Source organism: Mugil cephalus, chromosome 17, assembly GCF_022458985.1.
Source record: "Mugil cephalus isolate CIBA_MC_2020 chromosome 17, CIBA_Mcephalus_1.1, whole genome shotgun sequence".
Taxonomy (NCBI): Eukaryota; Metazoa; Chordata; class Actinopteri; order Mugiliformes; family Mugilidae; genus Mugil; species Mugil cephalus.
The window spans coordinates 7,189,906-7,216,857 of record NC_061786.1 but is presented as its reverse complement, the minus strand read 5'-3'; the positions used below and the strand labels follow the sequence as shown (position 1 = coordinate 7,216,857).

General features: G+C 45.4%; 2 protein-coding genes across 9 annotated transcripts in view; one reads left to right on the top strand and one right to left on the bottom strand.

Annotated features, from left to right (window-relative positions):
* The window catches only part of ralgapa2 (Ral GTPase activating protein catalytic subunit alpha 2), an 88,169-nt gene extending 67,077 nt beyond the window's left edge, over positions 1-21,092 (top strand). For 4 of the 8 annotated variants that reach the window (XM_047610484.1, XM_047610486.1, XM_047610488.1 and 1 more), the window contains 3 exons: positions 12,700-12,821; positions 15,036-15,095; positions 18,265-21,092. In XM_047610484.1, the coding sequence (XP_047466440.1) occupies positions 12,700-12,821; positions 15,036-15,095; positions 18,265-18,422 (340 nt within the window). In that variant the 3' untranslated portion in view covers positions 18,423-21,092. Of the gene's footprint in view, positions 1-12,699; positions 12,822-15,035; positions 15,096-16,054; positions 16,097-18,264 lie in introns of all 8 variants that reach the window. The other 4 variants (XM_047610489.1, XM_047610485.1, XM_047610487.1 and 1 more) reach the window with 3 other exon arrangements.
* Positions 21,093-22,887: 1,795 nt separating this feature from the next.
* insm1b (insulinoma-associated 1b) lies at positions 22,888-26,000 on the bottom strand. Its single transcript, XM_047612001.1, has one exon. It carries the CDS (start codon positions 25,454-25,456, stop codon positions 24,002-24,004), a length of 1,455 nt encoding a protein of 484 aa, XP_047467957.1. The 5' UTR covers positions 25,457-26,000; the 3' UTR covers positions 22,888-24,001.
* Between the last annotated feature and the right edge of the window lie 952 nt (positions 26,001-26,952).

Sequence of the window (26,952 nt, the reverse complement as noted above, 5' to 3'; positions counted from 1 at the left end):
GAGCAGGCATGGGACCAGACGGCCAACAGCAGGGACCCAGAACCCCGCCTAGGGTAGCATACACACACTGCTGGTGTCAAACTGTTGTGCCTGTTGGTGTGTTACAGTTTTTGTTTACATATATATATATATCCTGGGCTGTCTTTATATAGTTAAGCCTGTGGTATTATTAAACCGTCATGCTCTGTGTGTTATGATGTGTTTATGCATCTGCGTGCGCCATGTGTCCCGTGTCTTGCTGCACGGCCATGGAAGAATAGTGTGTTTTATTTATTTTTTTATGTTAGTCTTCTAGCATATCCCCACATTGATGTATTTCCCCTACACCATAATTATAAACTCTTAATGGACCATTATGGAGAGTCAGGGAGCTGTAACAGTTTTTATACCCGCATAAAATAATAAGACTTTTTAGATTTTCAACAATCACCAGTAAAAGCTGCAAAGCCTAATGTAACCCAAAGAATGTCATGCTCTGTGTATTTTTAAACTTGAACCCCCACCCCCATGCCCCTCCTCTTCTCTCTCCGTCTGTTATGCATTCATGTCTGACATCTGTCTGTTTGGGAGCTGCAAAGTGAAAGCCAGTTTTGTGTGGAATCACCTTCTCTCTGTCCCGTCTCCGGCTCAGGATTGTTATATGTGTAATCTTGTGTAACAAGATTGTTACAGTTGTCTAAAGAGTTTTATGGATATTTTTAGGCACCTGCTTGGCCTACATTACTTCAGTATAAGACCATATGAGTATTTTCTGCAGTTGGGCATATTTGTATTCCAGTAAAATGTATTTGGAAAGAGCTTTCATGGAAATCGTGTTTGTTCAAAGCCCACGCCTTCTGTACTCGACAAATAGTCAGTTAGAACTTCCAGAAAATTTCCCGGAAACATTTTCTATCTTTGATACTCTTTTCAGAATACTGTAGACAAATAATGCCATTACATTTTTACTTATTTGATTGTGTAAGAGGAGGAAGTAAATCTTTAAAATCTTTATAGATTTCAGTTTCTTTTTGCTGTTTAAAAAAGAAAAGAAAATGTTGTCATACTGCTACTTCTGCTTTTTTTCCTAATTTAAGAATTAACAGAGCAAATCTCACAGATTGCACCATCACAAATGGTGACAAGATTGACATTACATTAGAATTATATTTATTATAGTCTGCATAAGCTTTGCAGTGAATTACATTGACTACTAATATGTAAGGGAATGGCTGTGGGCGTGGATGTTAGCACGCATTAGGATCTTTTGAAATACAAAAAGTGGAAATTGTTGTCTTGCTAATTTGTTATTGGACCCTTAACTAGATACCCTGACCCCGGTGTCACCACTGGACCTAGTGGCGACTGTATTGCCGTTGAGAAGACACGTTCATTGTGATTGATGCTGCTTCTAGCTCGGGTGTTAAAAAACTGTCTGTCTGCTTTAAGTGATTAGCATCCAGCTAGCCATTCCATCTGTTACCCCTAGCCCTGTTTAATTAATGAACTTTCTTTTTCCACCCCACAGCTAGCCCGCGCAACACTAAAGCAAAAGCTGTTAGCCCTCTCAGGTTATCCAAATGGATGCTGGTTCTTGCCTCCCCTCCCTCCTCAATGGGTGCGTTCTCATTGATTAGTTATGTTTTGTTTTCCCCTCTTTTGTCTCAGGGTTCTTTAAGGGAGGGTTAATGAGCTTTCCTGGCAAGCTGCGGTGCTTGGAATCTGGGGATAAATGGGAATAATTTTGTTGTTTTTTGTTTTGTTTTTTGTGATGGACTTGGCAGCGATGTGAAGCCTCGTGCCACCGTGTGTGTTTGTGCGTATGTGAATGATAATGTGTGTTTGTTTGGGCTTGTATGAATGGCTTTGAGGCGGGGTATATTGCATTTCATCCCTGCTGGTCCATTATTCCTCTTCAGTAGCAGGGAATCTGGAACACTCTTTAACAGTTGGCTCTGTCACTATTCATCTTCCAGCCGTCTTAGCAAAACTCTTGTCCTGTCCTCCTTTTACCACCAAGTAGTCTCTCCTCTCCTTTATGTCCCCTCTTCCTTCCGTGTCTCTTGCTACAAGGCAGTGGACAGCCTTTTGTCCAGCTAAAGCTGCCCTCTTTTGTTTGTGCGGCCTTTTTTATCCTTGTGCTAATCGCCATGGTCGTGTGCCTGAGTTGGACCCCATATTTCACGCTCAGCTCTCCTTTGTTTGACACACCGCCCCTGATAAGAATCCCAATTCTAGGGTCTCTCTGATATTGAAATCCAACAGCGGCGTAGAAAGAGCCTTCAATCATCCATTATCTGTGCTCCAGTGATTACCATTCAATCTCCCAAGGCCCAGGCTCCTCATCACCGGCCCCAGAGCTGAGGCCGTCCCCTGAAAGAACCCGCATCCCTTAACGCCTGTCTCACATTCAAGCATATCCATAGATATTTCTGACGCCGTCTTGAGACAGCCCCACATGAATGCTGCCAGGAAATGTCAGTGAAATGTCACTCATCGTTCTCCGCTGGAATCTCTTGGTCTCTGATGTGGCCCTGGTTTTTTGTGGACTCTTGTGAAGACACCTTGTGACATTATTGGCTGTCGTTGTCCCTAAATGGCCATTAAATTTTCAGTTCTCTCTCTCTTTTTTTTTTTCAAAGACTTGGATTGCTCTTTTTTTCTTTTCTTTTCTTTTCTTTTTTTTTTTTTTTTTTTACACGAAGCTGCATTGCTTTTAATGCTGCAGACTTAATTGGCTGTTTTAAGAAGGAATTAGTTGATTATTTATAAGTTGCACATTAATGCCTCTTTAAATGGTTCAAAGGCAGTGTCTGCTCCTCCGCTGGCCTGTGGCCATTGTTCTCATTCAGAGGATGTCCTTGTGCCTCGCAGCATTTGCATTTTTGCACTAAATGGAATTTTCTGCATTGACAGACAGGCAAGGAAAACAAAGCAATAACAAAAACAAAACATTTAAGTGTGCATCGCTGTGCATTGTCTGCCTCTTCTTACAGAAAGCAACCTTTGATGTGTTAATACTGACAGTCTGCGTATCATTGTCAAGTGGAGGCTGCGGCTGAAAGAGAAGCAGTGACAAATATCAAATCTTCCCCGTGTCTCACCACTGCAACAGGCTGTAATAATAGTATGATGCTGAACAACGAGAAAGTATTGTTGGTTATAGAAGCACGCACAGCACCTCCTGGTAGTGGGATCCTCTTAATTTTTTTTTTTTTTTTTCTGGCATAAACCGTGACATTAAAATGAGGATTCACAATGACAACAATTATCATTTTCATTGTGATGACTTTATCTGCATGTTCTTTTTGTTTTGGTTAAAATGTTAGAAAGGCTTTGAGCTGCAGACATCCACTTATCCAACTCTCTATGTTTAGATACACAACAGCTCTTGGTACCTTTGTTTAATGTAGCATACACATCTTCATTAGTTATGTATAGCTTCTAATTACTATTGATGAGGCTCTAGCTGATTTGGGTACAAATCTATAGCTTTTGTTATTCTAATGAGTGTTATTTACCCTCAGATCTCCACGCCAGGGGGCTTTGGAATGGGGCTTTGTGCAGGCAGATATGGCCGGCACCGCTCTAGCTACACCCACTTGTTTTTGTATGTGCCGACTTTGACAAAATCCAGTTTCCCTCCCCCCCTCCCCCGCCCGCGTGGATGTATAGCACTTCCCGCTCCTCCATCTGTTTTTGTCCACCCATGAAAAGGTCCATTATAATCTGCAGGATGCACCGTTGACGTGCTGCGAGCTTGGCTGTAGCCAATCAAGACAGTGCATCGAAGTTAGGCCATGAATCCAAGGGGCCCTGGCCCCTCCCCCAAGTTCGTTTTGATAATGTGGGGTCTCTGACAAAGATCTTCAGTTGAACAAGTTTTTATAACAACATTGTCTCCATCACCCCTTTCCACTATAAAAGCGTCCAACCTGAATAGGGCTCCATGCGTGCCCACTGGATGATGGCAGGCTCCTGATTAACCCTGGAGTGACTAGCTAATGTCATTGAAGGAGGGCCACCTGGCTGTGAGACTGTACAGTCAGCTGCCACTGAAGGGCCAGAATAGGAGACGACCAGGTGTTGGGCTCCAGCCCCCCTAATTGTTGCCATGTAATAGCCTGCTTGACTGCACAATATAGCCCAGGGGCGAGGATTAGGAAAAAGCTGTTGCCAACACAGAAGTCTATTTTCTTTTTAGCCCAAGGTTTTGTGTATGGGGTTCTCTCTGTCTGCATGCTTATGTGTCTCTACACACATACGTCTCCCTTTACTATCTTCTGCATCCATTACAGCTATAACAGGTACAGGGCTGGGCCCCCTTCCTGGCTAGGTCCCACGCCCTTACCTAATTATACAACAATAATTTCAGTCGTTTTCAGATTGTGAAAAAGACAAAGTTTTATCTGTTAGAGATTAATTTATAGAAAGTGCTCCCTGCACAAAACATATTTGTGTGGCGAAAAATATCCTCCATTGATATTGGCACAATTTTTGGCCATGTAATTGTCCCAGCAGCCTAGTATGTAATATTTAGATAACAGTCCATATTCCATTGTAATAACAATGGATGATTGATTGAAATATGTCCACAATGCTAATACAGGGCCAAATGAAATCCCTTTTGCCCCTGAGTAACCAACCCTGCTCTTGGGTGCGTTTGCCACAGGTTTTTATCATATGTAACCTAGTGCTAATCATTATCATTCCCGCTAAATGCCAGGCATTTTGCACATGGCCAGGCTGCCTAATTGGTCCAATGAACCTTTCATAGAGAGGGCAATGGAGAAACAAGAGACTGTATGAGTAGCATGTCATGGCGGGGAAGTAGACAGAGATGCTTGGCGTTAATGCATCACAGTTATTCCGTTGCACATGCCACAAGCATCATTAAAATTGCAGAAGCCTCTGTTCATTGCGTTTTAATATTTCATCAGTGCTTGTCTGAGCAGTGTTATCGCAGGGTTAAAATCAGAGTCATTTGGCATGACCCAGGGTGGGCACGCTACACTTGCGATTTAAGTGTCAGAATGGTTTTCTTGATGTGTCAAATAGATTATAAAACATCAGGGTACTGCTGTTATGCTTTGAGCGCGGCACAGGTGGGAAGAACCCGAGTGTGAGTTTGCAGCCTGATAATAATTATCACGCCACAGATTTCATCATAAAAGTTGGAAGAGGTGAAGAGGCTCATGAGTTAGTCAGATGATCACAGTCTGGGTTCAGCATGCCCTTCCCGGTTTCATCTTTGACTTTTTATTAAAAGTTCAAATTAAGATCAGATAGATGCTGTTGTTCCCAGCCTCGCCGCGAAACAATTCAAATTTCAGAGACTGAAGAAGAAATATGACACATATTCAACCCAGATAGCTCATAAGATGCCCACCTTTGTCCTGACCTAATAACGTTTCCAGAGGCCTCAGACATTCATGTCACTCTGGCCATCATCACTGACAAAGGGGACCTTCAGAGAACTCTCACCCAGCCACTCACCGAACTGTATCTGTTAATCTTCATCCCTATCAGCCTTTTGTAGCTCATCTTATTATGACTTTCTGTTAATACACAGTGGAGGCCTGTGTGACTGTCTGGCTATAATGGGTCTGTGTTTGATTAATCATGTCGATCCTTTGTGTTTCACATCTAAGGCCGTTGTGTTAGGACTCATCAATGGAGGCCAGAGTCCTTTGAAAAAGAGATTGGTTACAGACTCAGCTCATCTGAATACACAAGCCCAGTAGGCTTTGATGGCAGTCATGTTGTGTTGGACAAACCATGCTACAACAAATTATGATGTCACCAGGTATCTTGTGGCTGTCCGGTGTCTCTGGTGTGAAGCGTGAAGATGACTTGTTGCTTTACCATTTACATCCCATGAACCCCTAACAATCGGTCGGTTCTAACGCAGTTAATCGGTCAGCATTGACCTTGGTGTAGGTGCTGCTCTTATGATTTGTTGTGGAGCAGAAATCGATTTTTAGTGTCCCCCAGAGGAATGGTGGGCTGCCAGAGACTTGAGAAAATGGGTGACTACTTCCACCAGTCAGCTCGTAAATAACCCGGTCATGCCAGCTTGCAGACATCAGATTTTGTCTGCAGCTGTGGCAAAACCGTGTGAAATCACTGATGGGCAGTGATGATGTCACAGGTTAGCAGTGATGTCACCGCCATAACTCCCCATGCCGCTGTCTGAATGCCAGATGGACGGTAGAAAGGTGTGGAGGTTGGAGCTTAGAGAGCTCTTGCTGTGGGAAAGTTACCCCTCAGGAGGTGTCATTAACCTGGGCTTACTGTTTGACCCGACTCCTTTGGGGCTCCTGAGCTCCAGTTTCCTGGACCCACTAATTAGGCTACTTGTTAAAACTCTCTGAAACCAGCTATTTCTCTAGAGCATCCGATGTTGTCGACTTCTTTGCTCTCCCTGAAAATGGACACACAAACACCTCCATTCATCATAATGCATCTGTGACACATTCAGACGTTTTCTGTTCTGCTGCTACAGCTGTCTACAGCAAAAAAAGCTGTTTAATGAGACACCAAGGTTTGAGTAGCTGCTATACAAAATGGGAGCGGGACACACACATACACCCTACTGGCAGGTTTCTGTCATACACCTCTCACTTTATCCATCTCAATCTGTTGTTCTTTCCCACTCTGCCATTATTCCTGCAGCCAGCTTTATTGCCACATCCACTATCTCTGTCCCTATCTTTCTTTCTCCCTGTGTCTAAATGTCCCTGCCTTCTTCCCCGTTTTCCCATAATCACCTCACACCTCTGAGGGCCTGTGCTGAGACGAGCTTCACACCTCAGCCCTCGCTGTGACAACAGGTACCACTGGCACTCACCGCCCAGCCTCTCTCCAATCAACACCTGCTCTGCTTTATCTCTCTTTCTTTCCTTCCTCTTTTCCATCCTGCCTTCCTCTTTTACATCTTTCCCCCTCCTCCCTTTCCATCTTCACCTTCCCCATAGCTGCATCCCTTGTTTTTGCGTCTCGGCCACATCTTTTCCCCCCGCGTATTCTAATCTTTTTCCTTTTCCCGCTGCCTTCTGACATTTTTTTCCGCCTCTTATCTCCTTTTCTATATTGAGTAACAACTCATCCATATGCAGCCTAATCTATTTCTCCATACAAATGCCTCCTGGAGATGGCACTGTGGCCGGCCTGATGACAGGCAATGACAGGCTATATGTCAGGATTTGAAGGTGTGTCTTATTGCCTGCTTTTGCACCACCAATCTTTTTAATTTTTTTTTTCCTCCACTAAGGAGGACAGTTCACCTCCTGTTGGATTTAAAGGTTAGGAGTACATCTATGTGATATCTAGTATTACTGAAATGAGTGTCCATGTGATATGAGAAGGAGGAGTCCTAGGCCTTTAAACGAAATGCAACATCTGCTTTTTATCCTGATCGCACTGGCACCGCAGTGCAACCGTGCTACCCACCCACCACCCACCCGATGCTTCCCTCTTAACAGGCCAATTAAGTGACTGCTGGGAGTCAATGGCACTGCGAGCTGCTCCTGAGATCCTCTCCTCACCAAGGTCAAGCTGATTGGCCCAGGTTAATGGGCAGATGTGGGGGCTAAGAGACGAGGGGGGGTCAAGCACCTAGAGGCACCCTCTACCTCATCTCTAAACTGTCCCTCTTCACTACAAGAGCCCCTTTTACCACCAGTGCTTCTACAAACAGGATTAACCTTGGCTGCTGCCATTGAGACCCAAAGACCATAGGGAGTGGTCAAAGACTTTTGATGGCCATTCAATTTGGTGATTTGTTTTTCTTTCAACTTCCTGAAAGTGTGTGTCTGTGATGACTAGCATTCCATCATACACGGGGGCTGTCAGGGTAGTAGCCTGAAGTGGACCGCACTCCAAAAGGGAAGTATTCGGCTGAGCTGCGCGCCGTGTTGAAGCCTGCCTTAGATTCAAAATATACGTTTGTGACCCCATTTTTTCTTCCTCCTCTTTGTGTTTGTGTCAAACTATTAAAACTTCCCAATTAAGCAAAGAGATTTCAGCTTAGGGCGACACTCCATTTAAAACTCAGCGTGATAAAGCCATCTCGGGAAAAAAAGGGGGAGGAGGCAGTCACCCACCCTGTGCGCATCATCCGACTTCTGTCACTTAGAAGTGGATAGCAATGGAGCTTAAGAAGTGAAATGTCAGCATGTGGTATCTTAAAACCCTTTCTAATGCTCCTCTGCCTAATCTGCACCTTCAGCCCCTGCCCTGTCTTATCAACAGATTAACTGCGTGCGTGTCTATTGCTGTCTGTCTCGTGTATGTTGTTTATTTATGCAGTTAGTGTTACCTCTTTGCACCACTTTAAGGTTTTTATTTCGTGATGGCTACTCAAAGGCACCAGGTCTTAAACCGCTCTTGTTACATCTAGTCCCTGCTACTCCTGCTGTCCCCCATACATTGATGCTGCAACTAAGGCAACTGTTGGGATGGCAGTCCTAGTTATTCTTTTCTTCACTTGATATCACAGTTGTTCCTTTGGCATTCACTCATCATATTGGAACTAGCGCTCATGATACACACATATATTTCTTGGTGCATGCAAAATGTTCAAATTCACAGCACCCTTTAGCAGAGAAATACTTTCTGAAGTCCTCATGCATAATCATCCTGCCATCCCTGCTGACTTTGTGTGTTTAAAGGCTCCCTGTGCTTGAAAGACGTTGAGTGTGTGTCAGAGGCCAGTGGTGGCGTGAGGACTTTTGTTTGAGGAACAGGCGGGATGGTCAGGATGCTACTCTCCAGAGAGACTCCAGTTCAGAGGTCAGCTTAGGCTCTTCGCGGGGGGAACGGCGTGTGCGGGCGGAGGGTGTTTATGTGTGTGCCGTGCCTGCTTATGCACGACGCCGATGTGTGAGCATGTGTTCGTGTGTGTGTGTGTGCGGTTGCACAAAGCGCAAAATGGATCCCGGTGGACGGGCGTTTTCAGGACAGGTCCCTGTGGATGGAGAGAGAAAGGGGAAAGAGATGATGATGAGGGTTGGTGGCGGTTGGCCGATGGGGTCCAGCAGGGATGGAGCAGCCTGCTAATGAACGGCCATCTGAGGCCTCCATTCACCTTGAACGTGGGCCACTGCAGCTGCCCTGACCTTGGCTTTGATCCACAAAGATGCTTGACCCCCACCATTCCCCCAGAGTCACCCCCCTACCATCTGGACAGCACACATGCATATGTATACATATGTGCACACACCCACACATACATATGCATGCACACGCGTGTTGACCCGTAAACACACACGCAACTCTCCACAGGTACGAGTGGTGGTTATAGTGGGTTAGACACCTGCACTCAGACGCTGCATGCCAGCCATAAGTCACTGTCTTTGTCAGCAGTAATGACGAAAGAAGGAGAGGGCATTCAGGGGACAGGGTGAAAAGGACAGTATCCACTCACATTATCCCAAATGTGTAAATGTTGTAGATAATGGATTAGATTTGGACCTTTCTCTTTATAGCTACCACTCCCACTCCACTTCCATAACCTCCATGTCTTCAGATATGAGTCTCTAACTAAAGTTGTTTCGCGTTAACCCAGAGCTGGGAGATATTTATTTTTTTTGTCGTTACCGTCCCAGTGGTTGCCACGCTCCGTAGATATTACACTGGTTTCCCTCTCGTCTCCTTAATGGGAACGCAGCCGCTTGTGACGTGGGGTTCTTTGGAAATTCCCAAAGTGGCGCAACACCATCCCCTCGTACACACTTGCTTGTCTTGCTTGTCTGCCCAGTTCAGCTGTAAATGACAGTTATGTCATGGGTGACTTGAGTCGCAGTCCATTTTGTGCAAATGTTGAAGTGTGGACCTGTCTGCATTTTCCTTTCATCCGTATTTCATCCCTGCCTTTATGAGATTTTTTATGGTACAGAATATGTTAAGGTAAAAAATATATATATGAAGTGCAGTATTTTATATATTGTAATGCACCTTCCCAGCTGCAAAGAGATTGAATCCTTGTCCTGCTCTATACGCAGCTTATGTTTTCTCCAGAAGTAGGTTTGGTGTCCATGACATGGACACAGTCTTTGCGTCACTGTTCTGGACGTGTCCCCTGGTTAAGTAACTGCATGGAAGTAGCAGCATCTGTGCATATGCAGGAGAACAAGCTGTGCCCATGGCTTAGTAATTAGAGACAAACATAAAAATGAGAGAGTGCAAAAGAGAGAGAAGGCAAGATTACGCCTCGCTGTGCATCAGGTCTGATTTCTGCGCAGCAATTTTTTTTTTTTTTTTTTTTTTTACCCACAGATAGCATCATACATTTACTTAAGTGAGCTGATTACGGCTCTCGCTTTCACTCATCTCTAAAATACCTTTTATTCGTCCCCCCCTCCCTCACCACCTGTCTTTCTCCGCCGCTGCTTTTTGTGTTTCCTCTCGTCTCTTGATAATTTTACACTGTCTGCCTTCATTTTATTCTTTGAAGTTTTTTTTTTTTTCTTTTCTCACCCGCTGTAATCCATTTGTATAACTTGGATAGAGGGCAGCGGAAGGAAGTAGTGGAGGAGAGGCGTGTGTCAGAGTCAGAGAGAGCGTCTGCTCCAGCTGGAGTCAATATTTGCTTTAGGAATCTCAATAACAGGCCTGCAGTCATCTGCATCTCTGATAATGGACAGCCATATGGCTCTGTTGACCCACGCTGTGCCGCAGTTCTCTCTCCCCATCCTTCCTTGTTTTTCATTTATCGGCTTCCTTCTAAGTTCTCTTGATTTCTTTTCATCAGGGTCTCCCATATTCCGTCCTCCACTTATCACCTCTCCGGTCACAGTTTGTTCTTTTTTTAACAAACACCCTTTCTCTCTATCTGTCGTCCACAAAACCCTGATTGTGACCCACCACGCAGTGCTGTGACCCAAGTTGCCATGGCAGCAGAGCCTGGGATGCCCGCTCTTTGTCCAACTGTTTCCAGCAAGTGACAGAAAACAGTGACGTTGCATGTCTGGCAATGGCTGGAGGACGGATATAGAGCTCATGGGAAGGGCTTTTACGTGCTTTGAGTCATGCTGCATCGCTTAAGTAGAGACGTCGGCCATGTGAAAGACGGTCCATTAGATGCAGTGTATTAGTTGTCAGGCAGTTGAATCTATTTTTTCTCTTTTCCCACTTAAGGTGGGAAATTTGGCTTTTTGTTTTAGTGCCTTTCTTTGTGGTGTCCCGATACATTTTTAAATCCAAGACTCTCAAATGCTAAAACAAATCACTAAGCAGAGTAAACTTTGACTTTACTTTTAAATTTTTTGCGTTTAGTAAGTTGATGTATCACAGTTTGTCCTTGCTAGCATTTATCTGTACCCTGTGATAATATTACTAGAATATTTATGGACCCTAAAATAGAGTTACGTCTTCTTTTGCCTTATCCTTTGTCTTATTCTCCACTGGTCCATTTTTCACCGAGCAGTTTGGCCGCACTCCCCTCTGGTGTGTCCCGGCTCAGGTGCCCGTCATCCCTGCTTTGCTACGGTTCCCCTCAAAGCCATTGGTCATGGCTGCCTTGGCCCCTGCTGTGGCGGCATGTGCCCACCGCAGGCCGCTTGCCCAGTCACTGTCTCGTCCTATCTATCTAACCCAGACCAGAGCCCCTCGGCCCAGTCCAGCCTATCTCAGCTCAGCCTGGTACAGCCTTGGCTTCGGCGACGGCCCAGCGCTGAGGCCACTCCACCCTGGCAAACGCAATGAGATGAGGGGGAGGCGGGCGTCAGCGTTCAGTAACTAGAGCCGCGTGTGTGTGTTTGAGAGAGAGAGTGCATCTGTTTGTCAAGCAATTTGTCAGGTTTCGTCCGCAAAGGAAACAGACAGCTGAGAATAATCAGGCTCATTCTCAAACATGCGCACACACACTCCGCTAAATCTCAGAAAATTTAACTGTCATTACGCCGTCAGACAGGCCCTTTTAGTCCAATAGTTCCTTACACCATATTTTATCCAGCACTTGCCTCCATTCCACAACAGGCTTAGCACGATATATCTATGATAATGAGTCGATAATGGCCATCAGAATGTTTTCCACCCTCGCCCAGCAGCCATTTTGCAGGCTTTATTTATTTATTTATTTATTTATTTATTTATTGGAGCTTTCTCATTTCAAATCCAGCCATCCATCCTGCATGCTGGCTGCCCAGGCCCCAGTCACTGCTTGTCACTCTGAATTTCAAATGGCTCCAATTTTCCCCCTGATGGCACGGAGAAGTGGCAGGCAGCACATCGGGGAGGGTGGTCCTAGACATGCTGCCTGCAGCAGGGGTTCTATTAGAGAGAAGAGAGGGATGAGAGGCGGGAGAGGAGAGGTTTTGAGCATTACGCCAGTAGAGATGTATTCTTTCTTTCTCTCTTTTTTTTTTTTTTTTATGATTATTTTGGAGACCGCATTCACATTTGGGGCTGTGTGGCATGGCTGATTGTTCCATCTTTGCTTCTGGCCGGGTTGCTGATGGTGGAGCTGCCTCTGTCTCTCACAGCTCACTCTCGCTCTCGTGTGTGTGCGCGCTGTTCGTCACCCCCGAAACACATCGTTGCTGTTATTAATCAACTGTTAAACTGTGCGGTGCATAAATGAATGTGTCATGTCCTTCTGAAATGGAATTATTTGATTATAAATCAGTTAATTTACAGGTTAATGTTTTACATGCGGCCTTGCCTTGTTTCTTTCTTGTACATGTCGTTGTAATTTCTCCTTTAACGAGACCCAACCAGCTACGAGGAGCGGGCGCTCTACTTGGAGGCCATTGTTCAGAACCACAGGGAGGTCATGACCTTTGAAGATTTTGCCTCGCAGGTCTTCTCCCCCTCCCCTGGCTATCCAATGAGCGGGACAGGTGAGAAAAGAAAAACAACTGCTCCCCAGGCCTCTTCCATATTGTTTCCACCCTCTCCTCATCTCATTACTGCATCATTACATTCGTTGCCTTCTTCTCCCTTCTTGTCTTACCTCTTTTTCCACATCACTCCCTCCTCCTCCTTCACGACACACCTGCTTGCCCCTTCTTCTCCTCTTCCTCCACCCCCCATTCTCTCCGCTCTCCTTGCACGCCTACGCTCACTGATGAATATCAAACGGCGGGCCCGGCCTCTTCACGCCGTCCGACTGACTTCAAACACCGCTTTCTCCACTTCCTCAAGCCCCACTCACACTACTTTGTTCATCTCTTGTTTGTTTTGTTTTTTCCAACATGCAATTACTTTCCTATGAATATAAGCAACCTTTTAAACAGCAGTTGGAGAGTGCGTGTGTGTGTGTGTGTGTTTACGTGTTTATGTGTGTGTGCCTTCATGAGCTCATTCACCAACACTTAAGAGATCCGGCCGACAAACAGCAGCTCGCGGATGTCAGCACAGCACTCTTATCAGTCCGTGATGAATAGAATGGAAAACGTGTCTTATCTTGTTCTTCCTACTTGTACCAGCTCCGATCGATCGGCAGCAGCACCGAAATCAATACAAGATTGCACTTTTCCACTCTATTGGATCCCGACACACGTTCTGTTTTGACACGGAAAGCACTCCACAGTCCCACACCATAGATGTCTCGTCATTTTCAAATGTGTCAGGGCTTACGTGTTTTAAAGGCAGTTTAGGGCCTATGCAATGTTCTTATCTCGTTCTGTGGGCATGTGAAAATTAACTGTCCTCAGGTTTTTGTTTTTTTTTTTTTTGGAACGTGTTCCTGTCTGTGTGTGTGTCGGACTTCGGATACTCAGACAGCAGGTGTGATATTCAGGCAGGCGAGAGATGGTCAGTTATGGACATTATGCTGTTGGCCCATCTCTCCAGTCATCCTCAGCACAAAAACAACTTAGTGGGAATACACAGCGGCGCATGGAGGAGGGCAAGTTGGTGGGAGTAAAAAAGAAAACAAAAATTTTGTGCTCAGAGCTCGGTCCTTCGTGCCTTTCGGCTGAGGATGTGGACTTTTCCAAACATGGAGTCCTTAGCGGCCTGTGAGAAGAAGCTCACAGAGGTTAGCCAGAGCTGAGGCTAATGTTTCACAGCATGACCCACATGAAGCCGCTAATGCAAGTGGCTATAACATAATGAAGTCTGCAAGGCCTCACTCCCGCGGCAACTCAGCAGTTTTTATTTCTACAGAATCTATGCACATAAATAGACAAATAGAAAGATGTGAGGACATGCGTATGTCTGTTCATCTGTACATTACCCACAATGCACTTGCCCCATGTAGGATGCTTTAACGCAGTCCCTCCCCTGTGGTTTAACCACCCTAACAGCTGAGTAATTTTACAAATTGCCTTCTACATAAGGGGGACAGTTCAGCTTTATAAAAACGCGGAGGAGCGTTGTTCAAGCCCACTGAAATGTTTCCATTGTGCGTGGATGGATTTTTTTAGTCTGAATGCAGGGAGCCGCTAGCATGTTTCTCTTTCTCGCGTGTCTTGACATTTTACTTTTCAGTGTAGAGTTCGTAACAGGAACTTCTCAGCAAACGGCAAACTATTTCCAGCAGATTTGGGCTAAATAGTAAAAAAAGAAGAAAAAAGAAGAAGCTGAAAAAGTTGAATGTGAAAGTAAACCAGCAAATGAGTTCACATGAGAAGTGATAATTTACTATTAGACACTATTATTAGACAATTTGTTGCAATTTGAATATCTGTTTCTGCTCTAGCAACTAGTTGAAGTTTTTGTCCACTCTTTCCTTTTTTTGTTTTTCAATGCTACTTATCTTTGTTAAACTATAAACATGTTATGTGTAAATCTTCAGGGCTCGTACACAGTATATAATGCATCGTAATATCTTGTATTGCTGTTGTCTGCCATGCCTCATCCTCCTGTGTCTCATCGGGGCGTACAGCTGCCATAGCGATGTGGCTGTGATGGCTGTCCGACACTGCTCCTCATTCTCGCCCTTGTCAAATGTGCTACCTGCTCTCCCATTCCTTTTGTTTTTATGTTTTTTTTTTTTTTTAAACAAGAGTGTGTGAGTGAGTGTGTGCGCGTTGATACGTGTGTTTGTCCATCCATCCTGCTCTGGCTCCCATTGCTACCACTAACATGTCATCCATGCTCCGTGACAGCGTGCAGGCGTTGGCCGGGGATGGTTTGGGACATGGAGTACCCCTGGGCCAAACTGGACTGTAAGACTCTGCCTGCTTCCTCCACACTAGGCATGACGCCCAGCCGTAACCCGCTAACATCAATCCATTCATTTAGGTCACTGTGAGCTCCGCCATCAGCAAAAAAAAAAAACCAAGGGGTTGCGCTTAATTTAGCCCTTTTTGTAAATGCATGCTACCCGCTAAATAAAGCGCCCCCTGCCCCATCACCAGTTTGCTAGGAGACATTTAACCTGAGTTCACTCCTATAAGTCATCCGTATTGTTCTTGCCTTGCCAGTACCCTCTATAATATCGTCCTCCACGATCGTGAATGCAGCCTCACTCTCATCCTGCGACCTCAGTCCAGCGACATGGCTTCCTGCATGAGCTGCTCCATCTGTCACGTGGGCTCATCCTCACCGCTTTGCCATCGCCGTGTTACACCTCGCAGCACAAAGTGTTTTTGTTATGTTGTGATCGTTCACTGTACTTTTTAAAACGATTAACCGCACACGTGAAAAACAATTCTTCATTCTGGCCAAAACTACATAAAAGCACCCATGCCCGCCTGAGGCGCCCCAGCATCTTTGACTCTGTCACCCTAACCCTCTCTGCTCGTAACATTTCTGGTAAATGTTTCTCTGCCCGTTTTTTTTTTTTCTCCCCACCTTTCGTGTGCTTTGGATTTCGAAATGGTCTCATTTTTGAAATCTGTGGATAACCAATTTATCAGGTACCATCGGTCATCGCGCCCTTCGAGGTATCTTCAGACAAGTGGCACTTGTTGATTAACTCATGGCCCTAATCCGTTAACCCCTCTGACTTTTGAACCTTTCAGTGACGACTAACCACGACGCCACACACGCTGTCTGAATGTCCCTGTGTCCGGCCGCTCGGACCACTGCTCCTTCAGCAGCGTTGTGTTGTGTGCTGGTGTGGTACGGTGTGTGTGTCCACTGCTTTTCTCACGTGATGCTCTACTCTGTTTCTCCCTTTTAGATTAAAAATATCTTAAAGGTCCAAATACTGTGTGTGGCGAAGGTAAGCCCCGAGTCAGACCGGAAGCTTGTGTTGGACCGGCAGCCTGCCTACCCTTCGCTCGTTCACACATCCTGACTGGTTTCTCCCAACCCCTCCTTCTTTCATTTAATACTAACCCAGCTTTATTTACTGAGAGCCTTGACAAAGGGAAAGTGACAGAGAAACCAGGCTGTTTATTTGGGGGATGTCCTACTGTTTAGGCCAGGCTGGTAATTGAGAATGATGCACGGTGGGGACAATTAGCACCTGACTAAGTAGCAGCATGAACAATACGGCTACACTTCTGGCCCTCGCTTCTGCATGTGGCGCGCCTTTATCTCTTCCCCCAGCAAACACTTTTCTCTTTTCTTCCCCCCCCCCCTTCCTCAATATCCCTCCACCCCTCCTCATTTCCTCCTGTTGGAGTGTGCCTGTTTGCCTGGGGCAGACTCTGAGACTAACACCTGCCGCACTGGAAGACGTCTTTGTCATCTAAAGCCTTGTTTGAACTGCTGCAGTGGGGACCAATGGGATAGCAGGGCCATTTAAAGACTCTCTTTGTTTTCCTTCTCTCTCTCTCTCTCTCCTCTCTCTCTCTCTCTCTCTCTCTCTCTCTCTCTTTCTCTCTCTCTCTCTCTCTCTCTCGCTCCCTTCTTCTTCTTCTTTCCATCCGAAGCAAACCTCACGGTGAGGCAGTATCGCTGGAGTACGGAGCGGTAGTGCTCGGTTGTAATGACGATAATGATGACACATTAGCCTCTTCTGGATCTGTGATATTTTTTTCACTTAGTAACTTGCTAGGAAAATTAATTCTTACATAAGGCCATTGAGCGTAGAACATCATCGAGAAACTGATGCAACCACAGTCATTAAGCGCCACAGAGGGAGCGATATGACTGTTTAGTGCAGCGTGTTTTAATGGCTGCTAAAGGAAAGGGGAAGTCTGTTGAGTGGGTGGTGAACTTCACCGCACTATTTGACTATGTATGTTCCCCTTTAATAGGTGGTTGCCTTCCTCCGGTCCGCTCTAGGTTTTCACAGCAGATGCATTTCGCGCTTAGTTTCTAAGTGTTTACTGTAGGAATGAGTAGAGGGATACGGGAATGCAGAATTTGCTCCGTCCCTGTCCCTTTTAGCCAAATCCACCCCCTTTTTTTAAAAAAAAAAAAAAAACACACACAGAAAAAAACAAAAATATATATATATGCAGATTTGAGAATGCACAACACACACACACGGCGTTTCATCCATGGCCCAGCCGCCTCTCCCAGCGAGCCGCGGCCCTGGATGCTGCCGGTGTCCACTCTGCTGCCGAGTGTCTGTTACTCCAGCCATCTGCCATTCCTTTTAGCCGCTGCAACTTGAGATGCTGCCGAAAAAATGGCAGGAAATAAAAGGATAGGAAAGAAAATAGGCAACCAGATGCCATCTCAACAAAGCAGAAAAGTTGTTTAAACTCGAGGCATGGGGGCCGGGTGGGGGTGGTGGGGGGCGGTGGGAGGGAGGGCGGAGGGGAGGGGAGGGGTGGTCCTGTAGTGTGGGTTTGGTCAGGGGCACAGTGAGAGGAAGCAGACATTCACAATACTTGATTGTCCTCACCAGCATTTGATGCCCACCCCCCAGCTTATTACTGTTTGCCATCCCGTAAAAAATAGGACAATGCTTGACAATGGGAAGGCTCCATGTGTTCACAACAAGAGTGTAGTGAGTAATTTTATTTTCATTCACCGTGGCCCACACTGTGAACTGAATATTTTTTTTTTTAGGTTGCCTCTCATTTTTTCATATCATATAAGCATCTGGATAGACTGGAGGGAATAAAGGCTGCTTCTCTATTTACAAGGTTTGCTTCTCTGCAGCATGTGAAAAAGGCATGTGGTCTCTGAAATGCTGCGGCTGTCTTAATCCTAATGAATCCAGGAGTAGAAGCAACGCAAATCCTAACACTTGTTTTTCACAGCTTGTTTTGTAACTTTCGTTGAATGTTGGTGAAAATCTAATGAGCTGGGTAATCTGGGTTTTCGGGAGCAGCCACATGCATGACAAAGCATGCCGGGGACTTACAGCAATCAAAGAAAGCCCAGTGAACCCGCACCGCAGCTAGCCATCTCCACCTCTTACCATCGGTGCGTCTTCTTCCGTTTACAAACTCCCCCTCCATCTTTTTTTTTTTTTTTTTCTCCTCCCAGGGTCCTTCACTGGCAGCACGAGCACCGAAGCCGGAAACACAGCAACCCCGACAGACTCCGTGGACCAGGTGTCTCCGACGATGCCTCGCGCCACGAGGAACCGAGTTTCGGGAAAACTCCGCCGTTCAGCCAGCGCTATAAGCAAATCCTCCAACTGAGCTCTTCAGCCCGTCCCCTCTTTTCCCAGAGTGCAGCCTTTAATCTTCTCTCGAAGAACCTCACACATCCAGCCGTGACTGCAAGTGTTTGTTTGTTTTTCAGCCCCCCCCCACCATCTCTTTTTAGTTTGTGTCATATAAACATGTAACTTGAGCATATTGCAATTTTTAATTTAAGTGGCAATCGTTGATTTTTGTCTACACATTTCAGATTGTTGTGGTGTGCGTTAATCGAGATGGGCGTAAGACTGAGCTACTTACGTCCATCCTGTTGGTTTCAGCTTAAGAATCAGCAACATAGGAAGGTCTGGAAGCAGTCTGTGATACAGGTGTCATTTTTATTCTAAAGATCTGGTGCACGCTCGGTGCACTAGAGAAACTGGTAAAGTTCTAACAGGGAATGGGAGACCGCTTTACCCTGTTTCTAGATTTCATTCATCTCAACACTTAAATGTAACAAAGCACTGAATGACACAGCTATAAATGGCGCCATGCTAAAACTGCACAAGTGATTGGTATCCATTTATAAATATGTCTGCCTTTTTTTACCTCTTTTTTTTGCATCTGCCGCAACCTTTCTGTGTCAAAGGTGCAGCTTCGGTTGGAAGCTGAAGTTGCCGTCCTCCCGTTGGCACCAGTTTAAGGCTTTGCGGCCTCATCTTCCTACAGTTGAGAGAAGAAAAGACTGATATGTAGGGAGCGCCTCCCCTGAAAGATTCAGTACTCACTGCACTACTGCTACTCAGACTCCCTGGTCTCCTTTAGTACACGCAGCCAGCGGATTTTAAATTTTTTTGAATCCCCAGCGGACAATCAATGACATCTTTCTAACGTGAGCTGAAATGAAATTTCTTTCTTTCTTTTTTTTTTTTTTACCACTCTCATTTTCCTTTTTAAATGAATTCCAATGGATTGTGTCATGATTTGATTTATGCAACTGCGCTGGAATGAGAAAAGACTGCGTTTGTAATTGTTTTCTGATGTCGTTAACATGGGCTCATGTCCGGTAATTGAATAAGTTCCTCCTGTCTCTTTCCTCCGCTATCAGTTTCCCTGTCCTGTGAGGCTGAGACGTCGACATTCCAACATTCCCGACAGACCAACGTTTTTTTTTGCACTCACTCTCATCAGTTAGCATTGAATGTTTCTCTTTATTCTTGGATGTAAAATCGCTTTAAATTTTAATTTTGCCGATGTTTGTTTTGTCAGGTGTACATAGAGAGGACTGTTTGATTATTAATTATTTTTTGCTGTCGTGTCGTGTTATGTATTCTTGTGCAGTTTTGAAAAAAGAAAAAAAAAATGCCGCCAGAGCCTCAGGTTGAATCTTACCTCCATGCACTGGTGTGTGTGTGTGTGTGTGTGTGTGTATGTGTGAGTGAGAGTGTGAGTATTTGAGTGTGTGCATGTATGTGAGTTTCTGAGGGAGCCCCTCACAGTGCCTGTGTTATGTCTGTCCGCTGAGATGATGTCCCACGCCACCTCCGCCACACCCCATAGTCAGATTTAAGTCCACTCATGATCGTGTTGGGCAAACCGTGGTCTCCCTGCGTCCCACCTCCCCCGTTGTCGGCGCAAAACAGAGTGTTTTCCTTCCCCTGCGTCTCTAAAGGTCAGCGTCTCATGCTTCCCACAAAAACAACAGATGGATTTGGAATCGTGGGGTTCACTGTTTAGTCTTCATTATAGGTGGTGTGCTGCTCCGTCTTTTATCTGTGAATGGGATCGACTGGCACCGACTCCTCCTCCTCCTCCTCTTTCCCATGATCCTTTACCCACGTTGCCTCCGGAGGCCACGGGAGGGGGAGGCTGGGTTTAGGTGGCATGCCAGAGCTGAACTCTTTACAGCCCTCCTAGCAACAGGCAGGCCGACGCGCTCGCTCCTCCAACCTGCCAGCTCGGGTAGTCATGGTAGCCAGGTGTTCCCTACACACACAAACACACACACACATTATAGACTCACACCCTCTGAGGGCTCCACCCAAGCTGCAACACTATCCCCATCTGTTGCACTACTACTATGCCTTACTTTCCCCATGCTCCTCTCGTCGTTTTCTTCTTCCTTCTCTCACATCTCCCCTCCTTTTGTTTGGCCATTATTCCCCAAGCAGAACATCGGGGGAAGAATCCAAACAGCAGGAGGACTCGGATCTGTTTTTGTGCTTTTGTTGTTTGAAGAATGTATAGATCTATGGGCCGGGTCTATGGTTTTTATTTTCCCCAAAGCCACTTGAAGGAACTGCCCAGGATGTTGATCTAAAGATTGTAGGTTGTAGAAAAATATCTTGTTGAAGTGGGGGTTGTGCTCCCCTTTTTGGTGGCTTAGTAGCTGGAGGTGTTAGTCTGGACCAAGATAAGATTGTGTGTCTTATATGCTTGAAGAAAATGAGATAGTCTTAGTTTGTTTTTTTGTTTTGTTTTTGTTTTTGTTTTCTTCTCGTTTTAGAAATCCTTGTACATTGTGTCAAATTTGAGGGCCTCATTGCCCTCTGAATATAAATATATTAATGCCTGTAATATAATCTTTGTATAAGAGAAAGAGGAAAAAAAAGCTTGAAAATTTCATCCTTACTTGTCAACATATCAAACTGTTTTTAATGACCGAAGTCCTGCTATCTTTATTAGAAATGTGAAAATTGAAACATTTCATTAAATCAATTTGAAATTCTATGCTTTGTTTAATGTTTTTCCTCCCTCGACAGCTGACTGATGCGTTAGAGATTTGGAGTGTGGATTTTGCCTGTGTGTGTGTGTGTGTGTGTGTGTGTGTGAGTGTGTGTGTGAGTGTGTGAGTGAGTGAGTGAGTGAGTGAGTGAGTGAGTGAGTGAGTGAGTGAGTGAGTGAGTGAGTGAGTGTGCTGCCATGACGGAGCTGTTACCATGGGCTTTCTGACCCTGGCCTGGCAGGGGTAACCTGACCCTCCTCCCATCTGTCTCCCCTGCTGCTCGGCCCTGCTTAGAGGAGGCCTGCATAATGGAACCTCACCAGGAGGTACAGGTGCAATGGTTGCAGCACCCACAGGTACCCTGCCCCTCGCGGGCCACATAAAGATGCAAGAAAAGCTCTTGACTGTAATAGAGTGTTAAAAAATAGGGCTTAATGTTCCATCATTTTCACTGGGATCAGCGCTGTTTGATATAAGTTACAACAGAACAGGCTGACACTGCCAAATTATCGTCATATCCCACACTGCTGCCTTTAGTCCGTTTTCTCACTATAAAAACGGGGAATGGCACTCATTTAAAAAAAAAAAAAAGAAGTATATCTTTTTCATTTTGGCTTTGGACAGGTGCAGAGTATTAGAGGAAGTCTTTGGAGTGGACGGAAATGAGAGGGAGAAGTTAAAGTTGGTGGAAAGGTGAGATTTATTTTCCCACTGGTTAATTCAAGGTGAAGTTTTTCAAGGTGCTTTAAGGTGAACTCGGTGCTCACCGTTTGTGTCTGAAATAACACAATAGGAAGCTTCCTGCTATTTTTTTTTCTTCATAATGCGTTACGGGTTCTGAGTGTCATGTATAAAGCCAGTTGTGGTTCGTTGCGTCCTAAATCGACGGAAAAGCGACCAAACCCGAGCCGTGTGCGTTTTCCAAAAGCAGACAGATGTTTTACTGCTCCAGAGGTGAGCTCTGATCCGTCACCTCTTTGTCCTCATGTCATTTCCTGACATGGTATTAAGAAGGGAATTTATGATTTGGCCCTAAGTGCTTCTCTATGGCAGCGAAGCGGCGTCTGTTGCGCCACTGCAGCAATGATTTACGCAGAATGCGTCTGACAAACGGGGGATCGAAGGCAAAGGTTTGGCCAAGGGGGAGTTGCTGAGGTTTCTTGTTCCTGTTAAGGACGACTAAACAGACTCACACCATTACGGAGAGCCTCTCGATGTGACGGAGGTGGTGTAGAGGAGAGCAGAAAAGTTACGGGTTTGGAACGTTGTTAAAACTTTTAGTTGTTATCTTGCTCTGTAATTCAAAGTGAGAACCCCATTCAAACCAGCCTCATCGTTCAGATCAAAGATGTTTTTCCTGTGACACTGAAGTTATAGACGTGTAAAGCATTTCATTTGAATAAATCCATATAATAAAGGTCTTTTAAGGCTATTTTTAAGTGCGCGCTAGATAATTGTGCGTAATTTGTCTCCTGGAAATAAGCGCGTAATCAGTGTCTTCTATACTCTAAGTAGTCCTTATAATAAAGTAAATTTATAATGCTGCATGTTATATCGACAATGTTATGCCTTTAACTGAAAATAATATCAGCCAGACTTCCTCTAAGAGAAAATCGTTACAAAAACACATCAGGGATGATCAAAAGTTGGATGAACAACCGCATTATTTTCATAATAATGACCTGAATCACCCCATTAATGGCAATACAAGAATCCAGAAAAATCGTTATTTTCTTTCATTAAGAAATCAAGTTCATAGCTTTCCACTGACACACACTTGAAGCACACTGAGACCACGGGTGTCCTTTTGAAAATATTTTATTTCGATAGACAACAACGATATACACATACAATCAAAGCGCTATAAAAGCCAACATTTAAGAAAAATAACTTGTCCTTAAAAAAGATTGCATCTAAGGTAAGAGCTTCACGTTTTTTTTCTTCTTTATTTTCTTTTTGCAAGAGCTGTGGAGATTGAAGATTAAAACCCGACCCACGACAATTATCACAACTCATAAATTTGACAAAAGAAAACAAAACAACCAAAAAAAAGAAAGAAAAAAACATTTTGGCTATACGACATGTAAACTGCCAGATTAACGATTCACAGAAAGGATCACAACAAACACAACAATAAGTTACATAAAATAATTAGAATAAATAAATAAATAAACATATGATGAAAAATATTGCAACAATTTTCAATAATAATAATAATAATAAAATATGTGCCAGCATTCAAAATTAAAACAATCTATGTTGACTTTTTTAAGGCAGTTATACAGCGGGATTTGGATGTGTATGTAGGCTATTTCGGACTATGTGTATACTAAAGGCATTTGTGGTTCTACTAAACAGGGAATTCTTCAGTCACTCTTTTTTTCCACCAAGACAAAGTTGATCAGTCCTGTCATTCACAAACTAGCGTAAAGCTACAGTGATAGAGCAATCACGGTCGGTGAATTCGAAAGGCTTTGATGGGGAAAAGGATTTCTGAGAATTTTAAGACATTTCTTAGGTCTAGAAGCTATCATTGAGCATGTGCTGTCCTAGAAAAATACCCTTTAACAGTCAAACTAACGATTTGTATTATTTTTTTTTTCCTCGATAAACTAATTTGAGAAAGAAAATCCCAAAATAGGCCTATATGTAATTCAAATATAGAGAGAAGCATTCAACAATCACTGATTGGCATGGAAAAGACACCACTTAAACATCAAACCGCCCTGCCTTTCATTGGCCTAAAGTTATGGCAGTGAGCATCACAAACTCTTTGTTTTTTTCTAACTCCAAAGACGTTTTTCTTTTCTTTTTTTTGTTTCTCCTTTTTTTCCTTCTTCTTTTTTCTTTCTTTTTTTATTATTATTATTTTTTTAATTTTCCCCCCATCAAAGGCACGAGTTCTCTGTTGTCTTTAGCAGGCGGGGCGCACCGGCATTTGGAGCAGGATCACCTGCCTGTTCTCCGAGGGGTGGCACTTGTTTATGTGCCTGGTGAGCCCTGGTGAGCTGTAGAGAGTGGCGGGGCAGTACTTGCACGGGTAAACCTGGGAGGAGTGCATGAGGCGCAGGTGTCTCTCCTGGCCGGCCCTGCTGGTGAAGCTCTCCCCGCACACCGGGCACAGCAGGCAGTCCACCGGGCTCAGATTGAGTGGGCTTTGGTTTGAGGCTTCCTCTGAGGATGATGATGACGACGATGATGCTGAGAAGGAGGAGGACGCGGTTGACACCGGAGCCTGTCCTGGTGCGCGGTCGCTGGTTTGAAACCCGTGCTCCTCCAGCACTTTCTTCTGCAGGACCTGGTGTCCCATGATGTGTTTTCTTAGGTATGCCTGTCGTTTGAACCTCTTCCCGCAGAACTGGCAGTCGTAACAGCCATCTTCAGAACCCGATTCAGACAGACCTGGACTCGGGGTGTCTCTGTCACTCATGTCTTTGGCTTCGTCGGAGACTGACTTGACACCTAGCGGTGGCATTTTGGCCGTGTCGGGTTTGATCCCCTGTGCGGATGGCATCGCTGGTGCGCCGGTGGTCCGGGGTTTGTGCCAGCGGCGGTGAGATGCGAGGTTTGCCGGGCAGCTGAACATCTTGTCGCACTCGGGACACCGGTACTCGACCCTGACTATGCGGGAGCACTTGTGCTGAGCCAGGGAGAAGGGATCCGCGTACGCCTCCTTGCACAGCTGACACACAAACTCTCCCAAAGGCTTGTTTCCTCCGGAGGATTGCGCCCTCGGCTTCATTTCCACCGGTCCCTCTTTGATTTTGAGACCAAGCACCGGAGAAGTCGTCACCTCGTCTTCAAAGTTGAGTTTTCGGATGGCTTTGGGTTTCTTGGGGGCGGGTTTAGATTTGCGCTCCGTTCCATCAGCTGCGGGTCTTTTGGTGCCCACCCGGTTGCTCGGTCCCGGGAGGCTGCTGGTGGTGCCGCTACGGCTGCTGTTGCTGGTGCCGATTTTCAGGTCTACCGGGGCGTAGAGGAGATGGTCCAGGCCGGAGAGGGAGGCGGGTGTTGGGAATGACTCGGCAGAAATAGGCGAGCCCAGATTGAAACTTCGCTCGAAATATCCCCTGTCGTGCTCTTTGCTGATGGGCCGGGTGGGGCTGTAGAGGGCTTGGCACACCGCTTCTGGGTTGCCGAACTGCGCCGGCTTCTCCAGTCTTGGCACCGGCGCGTCAGCTGCGGTGAAATCCGGAGATACCGAGGCGCGGTCCGGACTGGACGCCACGGACATCGGCGGGGAGGGGTCCGTCTGACTCGGCAAGGCAGCTGGGGCGGGTGGCTCCTGGAGGTCATCTTCGTCCGTCCGAGTCCTGTAGGAAACATGTGCAGATTTCTTGTTTCTTTTTACCAGGAATCCTTTGGGCATCTTGGCGAGTAACAGCGGAAAGGCACTTCAGGGAGGTGGATGAAGTCTGGAGTATCCAGGTTTGTTAAAAATATGGCAACACTAGAAGCTTGTGGGACTTTATCTCCCCAGTATATCGATCCTTCTGTTGCTGAAATGTTTTCGTCTCCAAGGCATAGCTCCACTCTTTTTATGCCGGAATGATGCTATTGTTCTCGCCCCCCCTTGTTGCAGCATCCCCGACCAATCGGATGAAACCAAAATCCCAGTGGATTTTATTGTGGGAGGGCTCAGAGCCTGGGTTTGGTGGATTTCGTTGGAGGATGTGCAGATAGCTTAGCAGATGTACTGGCGGTTTATTACATTAATGTGTGCGCTCAGCCCCTCCCCGACAGAGGCACACGCCGGGACCCTCCTCTTTTTACGGTCTGATAGGCCCCTACACAAATGCACACGTGCCACTGCTTTGTGGCTCTCCTTTGGGGGCCCGGGAGTTGCCAAAAGGAAATGTCCGTCACCGCCACAATCATCACAGTTTAGAACCAAGACAGAGCGAAACAAGCTTGCTTAAATGCAAACCAAGAGCTGTCTCTTTCAACTTCTGCTGTGATCCTGGTCAAAGAAGCAATTCACCTAATAGACCCAACTATAAAACCATGCGTGCAGTGCACATTCTCCCCCGGGTTGTTTTTACCACCTCATGGTTGTTGTTGTTGTTGTTTTTTATCCATTCTCTCTTTTACGCACAGCCTTTACGCACACAGACATACGAACGAACCAAATCAGTCCAGTTTTTATGGACCTTTATTTTATTATGTCTTAAATAAACACCACATAGGGAGTGTTTCTTTATTTTAGGGCACGTGTGTGTGTCTCGGTAGTTTAACTCGACATATAAATCAGACATCTCGCTGCATACATAAGTAATAAGAAGGCCCTCTGGTCTTTGTGCACAATAGCCACGTCTGCCCGTGCTTGGATATCCTGTCCTTTTTTTTTTTTTTTTTTCGTTTGAAAGGCAAATTGACCTCTTAACTGTGAAACGGGACTCACGGCCAATCTGGCCCACAGCTAGACGCGTGCTGGGCGGAATCAGTGCTCCAGACAAAGAAGGCCGCAGCCGATGCCCGTGTTGGAAAATGCTGCACAGATATTCAGAGCTGAATTGTAGCTGATGTTGCTGAAAGTGGTTGTACAAATGTGTCTTCAGCGCGATAGTTAAAGTTTTAATCGTATTAACACACTATGTGACCCGTGTTGCAGCAGGTTTAGTTTATTTACACCAAAGTAATTTACTTAAAATATAATTTACAGGTTCCTCTATGTTTTGCGAAGGCAACTTTTTTTTAATGATCCACTGTGGCCTTATTTTCTCGACCAAATTAATTCTGTACATATCCCGTAGCCTATATTGTACGCTTTCTGTCCTTATAATGGCTAAACGTATGCGACAGTGCGCCACTTGGCAGAGTGCATTCTTTTCCCTTTCAGTCTGCAGACCAGGGAGGAATTAATCT

Excerpts from the sequence above, each read along its gene's own strand:
- insm1b (XM_047612001.1), bottom strand. The coding sequence starts at position 25,456 with ATGCCCAAAGGATTCCTGGTAAAAAGAAACAAGAAATCTGCACATGTT.